At 42.1% G+C, this 12,081-nt stretch overlaps 1 protein-coding gene across 2 annotated transcripts in view; it reads left to right on the top strand.

The window, feature by feature from the left end:
- The window catches only part of TENM2 (teneurin transmembrane protein 2), a 186,501-nt gene that overhangs the window by 122,714 nt on the left and 51,706 nt on the right, over nucleotides 1-12,081 (top strand). For both annotated transcript variants that reach the window (XM_061348443.1, XM_061348442.1), the window contains one exon: nucleotides 10,035-10,181. In XM_061348443.1, the coding sequence (XP_061204427.1) occupies nucleotides 10,035-10,181 (147 nt within the window). The remainder of the gene's footprint in view (nucleotides 1-10,034; nucleotides 10,182-12,081) is intronic.

Genomic DNA, 12,081 nt, shown 5'->3' with positions numbered 1-12,081 from the left:
TCTTCTCTGCTGACCAATCAGAGCATTTATGGGGAAAAAGAACATCTGCTTCAGTGGAGGATTTTCAATCCAGCATGAGATCTGGGAATACTCTATACTGCCAGACAAATGCTTGGTAGCAACAAGCAATTCTGCCCTTTTCATGCCTGATCTTGTACTTTTCGTATCAGCAGGGTCTTAGATTGTAAATCTGTGAAATTTGGGCCTACCTTTGTGGTATCTGCATGTAAAAAAGGATTTTAAGGAGTTCAGATCTGAGCAGGTGAAGGGTTGGGCTTACTTCTCATTTCATACACTACATTCACAATATCATTACATTGGGTCAATTTTGAATAAGCATGGCCCCATGCCATCTCCATTAGCCAGATGAGTCGTTCTGGGAGCACAGAATAAAGTAGCAGCATCCTTTGGTATCTGGGCTCTGTATGAAAACTACATAAAGGAACATGAAGCCAGAAATAGCTTTAAAATACCTGACTTCATGCTTTCCTCCAAAGTTAGAATACTACAGGTACTTCAGTAAGCTGGGTATGATTCTGAGTTCATAAATCAGCTGTTAATAAAAGTCAGACTAAGGTGTTGCATTGTTTTTTATCTGAAGCATGGAAAAATTGGATTACTTATGTTGAATTTTATAAATTTCTGTTATCCAAATGAAACTGAGCTTTTGAAATGAATCTAGTGTCTGGGATTTGACAGCACAATATCAAATATCCTTTTGCCAGGTACAGGTATCACTTAACATAAGAGTTTTTTGTAGTTTTTCCTTTTTGTCTCTCCCTATGACATGAAGAGGGTAGAGTGAGCAAGGAGTACAGAAATGTGACACAATTCTGTGTGTCAGCATATATGGGATTCTTGAATCTTTTTAGTTAACAAGCGTATCTAAAAGTATATCAGCACTTTACAAAGACATTTATTCAGAAAACTTCAAATGTGTGGTTTTGAAAAGCTGTGACTGCCACATATTTCAAATGGCAATAAAGCAAATTGCATTGTGTGCAGGGAGGTTGGGAGCAATTAATTGTGTGAAGCCTAATTTTTATGAATGAATGACTAAAACTGCCTGCCATAACACTGTGATTAATGTCGGGATTTGAGTTGTTACTTTGTATCTGTGTTGTATATTATTTTAAATATGAGGTCAATGTTTTGCTTGTTACTCTTCGATTGACTGAATTCGCACATCCTGTCTGATAGGTCACTTTATTATTACCCTGCCACTAAACTATTTATAGAGATGTTATTTTAGAGATAAATCCAACTTGAGAAGGCTTCTTTCTCAGAAATGGTATTACATATTACAAAGGATGGTGCCAGTCCCTGTATCCAATATCAGAAACAATGCAGTAAAAGATTATGGTTGTGGTACTGGTTTTATGAATGCATTTTCACCCAGAATTATATTCTAAACGGATTTTGTTACAGCAAGATTAATTTGAAAGAGCCAGCTATCTTAAACACAAATTTTACTGCATCTTTTATGTACCTTTTTATTGGGCATATGAATAGGAGTTGAATGAGAGTCTTGTTTGAAAATACACTGCGTAACTTGAATGTGCTGCTAGGGTCAAATTTTGGCTTTGCTCAGAATTTCAGCAAATAATCTGCTCAGCCTGTAGAAGAAGCTGCATAGCTATGCTGGGCTGCAGCAATGACTTCTGTCTCTGTGTTTCATGTAACTACTTTGCTAATGCTGGTACACATCTGAAACTCACTGCCTGATCACTGACTAAGCTATACTGTGCACAGAGTAGGTTTCTGTGTAGGATATGATGTGTTTCCATGTTAAGGTTAGCAGTATGTGAACAGCATGCTGCCTGCACACCATGCTTAGACCACCCATTACCCCTGGCCACCCACTGCAGTTAGTGGGTGATGTGGGGTTGTGTGGTGGCAAGATATCCTGGACATCCCACATTTGCAGGAATAGATCTGGCCTCCTGGCTGCAGCAGAACACTTGGTCTTTCAGCATTGCAGAAGCTTTCCAGTCGTATGACTAAACTTCAAAGAATCATAGAATGGTTTGGGTTGGAAGGGGCTTTGAAGGTCTTAGTCCTAGTTCTAATTCCAACCCCCATCAGAAAAACGTTCCCATAAATGCAGTCTCCCTTCTTTCATAGAATCCCAGACTGGTTTGGGTTGGAAAACACCCTAAGATCATCCAGTTCCAAACCCTGCCACAGGCAGTGACACCTTCCAATAGAGCAGGTTGCTCCAAGCCCTTGTGTCCAACCTGGCCTTGAGCACTGCCAGGGATGGGGCAGCCACAGCTTCTCTGGGCACTCTGTGCCAGCGCCTCAGCACCCTCACAGGGAAGAACTTCTGCCTTATCTCTAACCTGAGCTTCCCCTGTTTCAGTTTGAACCCATCACCCCTTGTCCTATCACTACAGTCCCTACTGAAGAGTCCCTCTCCAGCATCCTTGTATCTCCCTTCAGACACTGGAAGATGCTCTGAGGTCTCAACATAGCTTCTCTTCTCCAGGCTGAACAGCCTTCTTGAATCTGCCTTTCTTATATACATAAATAGCCCAACTGGACTCAGCTGAATCTTTTTGTATATGCTCAACCTTCTGAGAAGGCATGGGTTTTTTGACTACTGACCTGTTTGGTTTCTAGTCTCTGGACAGGGTAGCACAAACTCACTCTCTCTTCCCTGCTCAGCTGTTGACAGCCTAAAGGTGAGGGGAGTGGTGGTGGTGGGTGTAACACCAAAAGCTGCTTGTAGTTAGAGAATTCTGTTGGTTGTGCACAAGAGGAAAACCTCAAGGGTCTCTCCCCCTAAGAAAGTAATGGGAGCCCATCTGCTTAAGTCACTTAGAATGAAGTTGCAGAGTGGAATGTACTGCTGGGAACAATCCCTTGTCAACAAGGCGAGATGCTCTGACACCCGTGAGGGCTTTATTCAGTCTCAGACTTTTGTGACCTATATTGCAGTGTAAGCTTTCCTCCCTGTTTTGGGGCGTTTGAGGGTGTTTTTCTGTATTTTTTCTATAGTTCTTGTTCTTCGGAAAGATGCAAGTGATGACCTCTCTTGAGACTTCCTTTTTAATACCAGCAGATCCCCTTTGTGTGAGGTTTGCTTCTCTTCTTCTAAACAGTCACACATGGTCTTCCCACTTTTTCTGTTTCACTGGGAAAGCTGATGTTCTCCAAGTTCTTACCTTTACGTGTGAAAGACAGAAATTGCATAGATACGTAGTAGACAGAATTTAGAAAGAAATTCTGTTATGACATGCACATACCCAGGCAATTTAAGAAGCTGTTCGTAGTTGTCTGCCTCCACAGAAGGTATTTGAGTAGAGGGATTCAGGAGTTTTCAGTTCTCAGCCTCCCCATCTTTTCAGCCTCTTCAATAAATAAAAGTCTAGCTGGCCCATTCTTTCAACTCAGCATGTATTCCTCTCTCCCAGCACATCTGTGAATAGTTATTCCATACATTCCTTTGTTTGAAATCTATCTTAAAGAAATATTGGGGGTGTTGGGTAATTTTGAAACATGTTTTCTCTAGAATATAAAAAGGTAAAAAAATAAAACAGCAGCAAGGAAGCCAGTCACAGCATCTTGGTGAGAAATGCTTCAGTGCCACAGAGAAGCTTCCCCTCTGTGTGCATGCGCTCTGAAACACCAGCTGCACTGCTGTGGTACTCGAGCAGTGACACCAGGTTTGTGCCTCACTGAAAGGTCTGGTTCACTCTTGACCATTTGTCAATTTCTGTGACTCTCCTGCTTTGAAGACCTGAGCTAGTGCTTCTGTGTTGCTCCCTGGCCATGCAGAACTGTCGAAACGCACTCAAGGGGGCCTCACCTCTCACTCAACCCATACTATTTTGCATTGACATAGATTTAGTTACATGGTTTTGGTTAGAGTTTATCTTTGTCAAAATGTTACTCTGTAGAAAATAGGTCCTGTGTGCCTAGCATAACACTATGTGTCATTTTATTTGTATACCCTTTCTTTGGCTTTAACTAAGCCCTGCAGGCTTTGGAATTGAAGGATTAAAACATAACAATAGCAAATAAAAAGCATAATTTTATTTTCAGTGTTGCTAGGTACCTCATTCCATGTACCTCATTTATTATTTGTGAGATAGCCGTAGGCATACCAGCAACTTCACTGAAGGAGTGAATGGAAAATATGAAAACAGTGATTATCCTCTAAAATCCAAATTAAACAGGCTATTGTCACTGCTGCTTTTCTGTAATTTCTCTGTATTCTGTAGGTACCATCATCAGACTACTTTTATTTGTTACAGTTCTGTAGTTAACAGCTGTAATGAGAACAGGATTTAAATGTGATTTAAATGTTATTTAAATGTTGCCCTTGAAACTCACATGTATCTTGTGAGCAAGAAAACTCTGTGCTGTACAACATACTCTCTACTGCTGGGCATCCTTACCCATAGGACAACCTGGTTCCAGCACCAATTCAGGTCAATGGAAAAACTTCACTGCCTGACAGTGGGTTTGGGTATGGACACGTGAAATGAAGTTAGGTGGAAAGACAAGAGATAGTGTGTTCCAGACTACAGCTTCACTACATATACTCTACAGCTTTGGATCAGAAGGATGCAGCAGGTGTAACCTCTTGATTTATATCTGGTTTTCCATGTACAAACTGAGTAAAGGCTAAAAACACTGTCCATTTCTCTAAGTGGTTGTAACATATCACCTAGAGTGATTCTACTTTTTCTTTCTGACGTATCTCCTATTAACCTTTTTACTTTAATTGTACAGACAGGCTACCTATTCCTTCAAAGCTTGAAAGCATTAAAAAGTTTTCTCTAATTTCTTCTTCTCTATCTGCCCTTTCCCTTCCTTCATTTTCTGGAATGATTTGCCCCACCATACGTGAAAGTTCTGATGATTATTGAGGTTTAGACTGAAACTACAAATTATTCGGACAGTCTTTATATTTTGATTTACTTAAAATGTTTGTTTTGGAGTTTTAAAGTAGTTTATGCAAAGGGAAACCTATATATGCCTCAGTAGCTGGGTACACATGTATTTATTTACCTGGAACTTCTGAGCACCAGTGGAAAAGGCACTGAAAAGGAAACAATGAAAAGGTACAATTAAATTGAACGAAAGGTAAAAATTCAAATTTGAAAATTGAATTTGATTTGATTTGAATTTTTCAGATTTGAAATTGGATGAAAGGTAAAAATGAAATTGAAGGTACAATTTTCAGTACAAGGTACTAAAAAGGTACAATGAAAAGAAACTCCATGTATAATTTACCCCAAAGTGGATAGAGTCTCTGAGGTACTGTCTACCTTCTGGAAATTAATTTGCTGAGTCAAAAAATGAATTAATTACCTCATATTTAACCTCAGAATAATTTTACTGTAGATAAAATTATGAGTATTCTCTCATAAATGTATCCAGACTTCTGGAGATCACCCAGTGCAACCCCTGCCAGGGCAGGTCACCCACAGCAGGTCACCCAGGAATGTGTCCAGGCGGGTTTGGGATGTCTCCATAGAGGGAGACTCCATAACCCCCCTGGGCAGCCTGTGCCAGGGCTCTGCCACCTGCAGTGTAAAGAAGTTCTTGCTCATGTTGAGGTGAAACTTGTTGTGTTTTCAGTTCACGGCCATTGCTCCTTGTCCTGGCACTGGGCACCACTGAAAAGGGGCTGGCACCATCCTCCTTGGCACCTGCCTCTGAGATACTGATCTGCATTGATGGGATCCCCTCTCAGTCTGCTCTTCTCTAGACTGAACAGGCCCAGCTCCCGCAATCTCTCCTCATAAGAGAGATGCTCCAGAACCCTGAGCATCCCTGTAGCCCTGACTATGGCAGTGGTGATTGTTTCCTCGACTCAGTATTTCTTTTTCTGTTGTGGCTATCAAAAAACTTTAATTTGTATTGTTATAGCATCTTCTAGGCCTCCTCATGGACTGTGGCATAGTGGAGCTCTACAAACAAGTAACAAAATCTAAATGCTTCCATACAGGAGCTTTCTTTTCGTAATTTGTCTAAGCAAAGGTCTCCATCCTTTTTGATCCTTTTTCTCCATTGATACTGAGAGTGTGAAATAGGATCAATGTAGTAACTGTATACATAGAGTTGTAGTTGACTAAATGTTCCTCATCCTATTGGCATGTTCTCATTTTTCATAGTGCTTTGTTAAATAGTGTTCTATTTTTCTGATAATACATTATTTACTTAGCATCCTTGGTAGATCCTCTTCCTCTTGGCAGTAGGCACAGTCAAGAGACAGAAATCTAATTCCTAGACAAAGGAATTCAACTATTTTATGGCAAAGTTACCACACTTTTCCTTAAGCCATATTCTTCACATATTGTTATTGAGTATTTATTTGTGCTATGTATCACCAAAGTTCCTCTCTCTGTCACCATATATGCACGGGAATGGATAAGCTGAAGAAATGTAAGTGCTGTTTTACTTGTAAATGGATATGTCCCTGTATTAAAGCCCCAGTTAGCAGTCCCACAGGCAAGTCACAGGCTGCAGTAGTGCCAATCTAGCACTTTAAACAAGCACTTTCTTCTTTTTTTTTTTTACCTAGCTTTTTGACATTTTTCCATTAAGTATACAATAATAGAAAAGATGAGCAGAATTTCTCTACACACCACGAATAGCAACCTGTCTGCTTAGCATGAAGGTCTCTTTTCTGTGCCGTGACTGAGAGCTTCATACTATGGCAGATAACTTTTTAAGGTTAGATGTTGATAGCCCTTCCCTCTAACTGCCTTATTCTGTAAGTGAATTCATAAGACAGCCAGGAGGCAATGCAGTGTTCTGTGTGAGCTGGGAGTGCAGTATGAAAGCAAGCTTGAACAGAGCACTTGGTGTTAGGACATACTTCATACAGTGTGCATGTCCAGCAAAGACCGTATTGTATGTCCAGGTGGGAGAACCACGCACTTCCTGAGGCTCTGGAGGCTCCTCAGTTATACATTTTGTGACCTTGCCCAGTGTCAAAACCTGTTGGAGGGTATCAAGACCCATTAGCCACATGCAGATGCTGTGTGTGACCAGGATGTTCATCAGTACTAATCACTGCACACATGCACATATAGAGGGATTTAAATCTGTGCACTGCCCAAATATAAACTCTTTTTAGAAGAAAACTTGTTATTAATAGATCATAGTGGAGCTCTGTTGTCAGCAGAGCTGCCAATATGTCAACAGGCTCTTAGAACAAGTTTTGGTCTAACAAACTGTAATACTATGTAAATATTTGCTTGAAGAAACAAAGTTATAAACAGAAATTCATATATGCACACATACACGTATGGAAACGCACGTAACCATGCCAAATATCTAAAGAGTTGTCTGTTACTTAAAACTCTTTTGAAAATTAGTACAGCATTCAGTTAATAGACCTTTTAAGGAAGACATTATTGTCAAAGTACTTGGATCTTATTATAGTCAACTGCTGTTTTTTAACCCTTCCTTCTGATATTTATGTTATTGAAGCACAAAGTCTGTCTTTGGAAGGCCAGAGTTTAAACAGACTCCGTGAAGGTAGCATAGTGTTACCTAGCAACACCATGTCTAACCCAGTGATGCTTGCTTCTCTTCAGGCTAAACGCAAAGTCACGTCCCAGCTGCACGTAAAACTTTCAGAGCTTTTGCTAGCTCCCCACTGTTCATGTTTTCATCTTGCTCATATGATGCAAAGCAAACTGCTTCAGTGATTTAATTCTCCTCAGTGCCTCATCCTGTGTGTATATTCACAATTACTCTTTGGTTTTCTTTTAAAACGAATAATTTGTCCTACAGTGTGATGCCTCCCCTCAAACATTGTCACTTTGGTCATTCAAACAACCTGACGAAAGGAAAAAAAGCCTTGAAAATATATTACTTGTGCTGCAAAATAAGTGCAATTTTTTTATAGGTAAGCTATGTAATGCCAAAGTAACCTTACAGTTAAGTGAAAGGGGGCTGTACTTTTTATACACAAAAGCACTGAAATAAAATTTCTAGGACTTGTTTCTGGCTGCTGATAGCTTTCTGCATAAAATATACTGAATGGTCTGGCAGATGCCTGGTGTTTTACTCCACAGACCTTTGGTGGAGATGAAGCTGCTCTGACAGTGCTAGAATGGTGCAGTGTCTGGCACCATTGTTCCAGGTAGGAACATGCACAGGAACTTTGGTTGCTGTTATGAATAAAGAGCCTTTTCTGTGGAACAGTTGGGGCCTCAGAGGTCTCAGCCCAGCACCTTCATCAGGCCCAATTCATTTATTTGGGGTTTTTTTTAAGGAGTATAAGAAACTTTCCTAATCATATCAAAAATTAATGTGGCTGTGGACTCCTTAATCACTATAAATGTCTCAGGTAACAATGCATTGAGGAAAAGTAAAAGTGGATGCTTACACAGTGTGATAGAGTTGTGTGAGTACCAGGAATACAAGGCGGCTCACTGTTCCCATACATGAAACTCTTGCAGCAGTGTGAAAACCAGTTTGGGATAGGAGGAGCTTCTCTCCACCACCTGGCTACAGAAAAGGCAGCTGGGAGGAGCAGAAAGACACAAACTCAGAGCTGTGGCTTTCTGAAGAGATTTGAGGAAACACAGAGAGAATCTGGTGATCTCTGGAAGGCTGCTCAACCTGTAGCCCTGCTAGGAAAACTGTGCTGGTTTGACAGTTGCTCCTTTTCCCAGTCACCTGCCGAGGCGAAGGGGCACAAAGGCAACTGTCATCTTAGTCTTTCTCCAGTGATGCACATCTGAGGTGGTGCTGCTTAAACAAAGCAGACGTATTTGCTTTCAGGATATTTCCTCCTTCACAATTGTTGCAAAGAGTATCCACACTCTGGTGGGGTGCCCATTAGCTCTTTGGTACTCTTAAAATGCCAGGGAAGTGGAGTGCTTACTTAATAGTCACACCTTGGGATTATGGTGGCAAATGCAAAGGACTAACCCAGCCAGTCAGTGAGAACTGAGAGGGCTGCAGCAGGTCCCTGCAGACCTTGATGCCAACAGTGACTCATCACTGCTGGTGGAGGGGAAGAGGAGAGAGCATGAAGCTTTCTGAGCTGTTTGGAGATCAATTTTCTGTCCAAAACCATCAGCAGTGGGATTAATTATTCCATGTCCTCTGGTGGTGGTAGAGATGGCAGGATTATCTACTTCCAAGCCAAACAAGGGAGTCTTTGAATGACTGGGACCCAACATCCATTGTCAGTAAGGCGACATGAAAAGGTGTGATGAGAGGTCTGCTGCAGGAGTCATAAACCTTCTATTGCCTCCACAGACAAACAGACATGCTTGTGTGGATTGGGTGTTGATGCATTTGATTGTAGATATGAAGGCTGGAAACTGGTTTTCTTACCCTTTTTTTTATAATGAATATTCAGTAAGAGACTTAGTTTCAGGAAAATGCAGTCAAAGTATTCTGTTACCTGTGGACATTCTGGTAGAACATATAAGCACCTTAGCTAATGAATATTTTTGATCTTAATTCAGCTCATGCTATACAATGTCATGTGATATCCATAGTCAGTTCAGAACAGGCATCTTTTGTGGGATCTCTCTTACGTGCCTTTTGGAAAGCATGGAATGTTGTCATGAGTACACTTCGTGTAAAATAAGTAGGTCTTTTTAAATGGCTGCTAAAAATACTTTTATAGCTATTTATTTAAACTGTGTTTAGGGAAGCTCCGGAGAATTATGCAATGCAAAATATAAAAGGCACTCTGAACATTGACAGGCCTGTTGAAGAAGACGTTCTCCCTCATGTATGTGTATCCACACACGTACATTGGGAAAAATAAGAGGCTGTGATCTTCTGTCAGCAAACTAATTTCTGCCAACTCAAGGTCTTAACCTTTACTGGGTGCCCAGGGTACACATTATGTCTGATGGTAGGAGTGCTCCTGCCTTCTGGCTTGAGTCAAACCCCCATGGCTCTGAGGTATTATATGCCTCCGGGCCAGGAGAGCGCTTGTCCCACCAACAGAACGAGCCCTTTTGTGTGCACAGTGATGTGACTGGTCTGAGCGGCACCGTGCGCCAGGGCCTTGTCCTCACCTTCTCCATTTCTTCAACCAGATGGGTGCCCCGACCTGTGCAACGGCAACGGGAGGTGCACGCTGGGCCAGAACAGCTGGCAGTGCGTCTGCCAGCCCGGATGGAGGGGGCCCGGCTGCAACGTCGCGATGGAGACAGCCTGCGCGGACAGCAAGGACAACGAGGGAGGTGAGCACAGCCCTGCGGCCCCGGTCCCCAAGCAGCAGCGCATTCCACCACTTCCCATGCGAGTCGCTTCCTTTCAGAAGGACCTGGGCTGTTGTTGCTGTCAAGTGCTGTTCACACCATCACCAGGGTGGAAGGGCCCTCTGGAGATCACCCAGTGCAGCCCCTGCCAGGGCAGGTCACCCAGAGCGGTCACACAGGAACTTGTCCAGGCAGGTTTGGGATGTCTTCAGAGAGGGAGACTCCACAACCCCCCTGGGCAGCCTGGGCCAGGGCTCTGCCACCCACAATGGAAAGAGGTTTTTCTTTATGTTGTTGTTACATTTCTTTTGAAACAAATGAGACCAAGTGAGCTGTGGCCTCACGCAGGGACATGGTGACCCGCAGGGACATGGTGACCCACAGGAATGTGGTGACCCACAGGGACATGGTGACCCGCAGGGACATGGTGACCCGCAGGGATATGGTGACCTGCAGGGATGTGATGACCTGCAGGGATGTGATGACCCATAGCATGGGTCAGGAGCGCATGGGCAGGCACAGTTCCACCCCATCCTGCTGAACCTGGGTGCAGAGCATGGCCCCGGACAGAGCTTTTCCTGTGGGCTGTGGGCAGAGGTGAATGGCAAGGCAGCTGCTGGTGTGCACAGGCATCATGGCTGGCTGGCCAGGACATTTAGCAGTGCTTTTCCTGCTCTGTGCTGGAGGCCAGGGTCAGGCTCTTGCATGCACAACCTGTGTATGTGGCTGTACTGCTGTGAGCTGCGCAGTCACATGAGGTAAGGCTCTGTTTACTGACAAAAATAGCTGTAGTATATCTCATTTTGCAAAGCTTTCTGTGGTGTATGTTCTGTGGTACTTCCTAAAACTGCAAGGAAATATTTGGCTTATTTGAATGGCTGCTTCAAGAGTAAAATTGTCAGTAAGATTAGTACTTTAATTCTATAGAAGATTTTAGGGTGTGGAAATTGTTCATAAGTCCCAAACTGAGGAACAGGTATATTTGGGTTTGATCACATGATATTAACCACATCTGAGTATCACCCGCTAGCCTTAACCTGTAACTCCTGTTAGTTCTGTGGTTTCACATGTGATCAGTGCTACAGAAATACTTGAAAAGTTCTAGAGTTGATTCAGTTTCAGAAAACTGGAACTTGCTTTATCTCTGTGACTGAATTAAGACCAGAATCTAACTGACAGATTACATTAGTTGGCTTTTAACCATACAACAAAACCCACTAAACTTGTGTTAATATGCAGTGTAAGAAACTAGAAGGTGAACTGCTCAGATTTGCAGATTTGACAGGCTTTGAAGATTATGGAGGAAAATTTGAGAATAGATATGTAATCAGATTTTCATCAAAGTAAAGAATGAGTATGGAAAACGTTATTACATTTATTTACCTATCCAAGACCATATTCTGCACTTGTGAAACAGGCGAATGGGAAAAAATGACCAGTGGGAGCATTCAGCTGTTCATCTCAATTTAAAATTGCAGAATTCTAAAAGGCTGTCAAAATCAAAGAATACATAGAATAAATATGCCTACAACAGATGTGTAATATTAATCAACATTAATGTGGAAGGTGCATGGTTTCTGGTTTGCCCTAGTTGCACCTCAAAGAAAACTGTTTGGTCTAGCTGAAGGCTAGAAAGATTGAAGGGAGAACACTTGGGTCACTCTCAATGCTTGCAGGTTGAAGTCATGTTTTTCCAGAGACTGAAGTGGTTGCTGCTTATTGTTCCATGTCAGAGTGTAGATGGTTTGAAAGTCTATGCCTGTTCCAAGGTCCAAACAACCTCAAAAGTCTATTTGACCTACACGTTTCACATGGGGATTTTATGATAAAGGCAGAAATGAATCCTTTGTTATCCTTTGTTTTCTGACACTTAGCTGAGGAG

The sequence above is a fragment of the Neopsephotus bourkii genome, unplaced genomic scaffold (assembly GCF_033783945.1).
Source record: "Neopsephotus bourkii isolate Nb327-2 ecotype Australia unplaced genomic scaffold, CSIRO-AGI_Nbou_v1 NB_357, whole genome shotgun sequence".
Lineage (NCBI taxonomy): Eukaryota > Metazoa > Chordata > Aves > Psittaciformes > Psittacidae > Neopsephotus > Neopsephotus bourkii.
The sequence above is the reverse complement of the archived record's forward strand: the minus strand, read 5'-3'. Positions and strand labels throughout refer to the sequence as shown.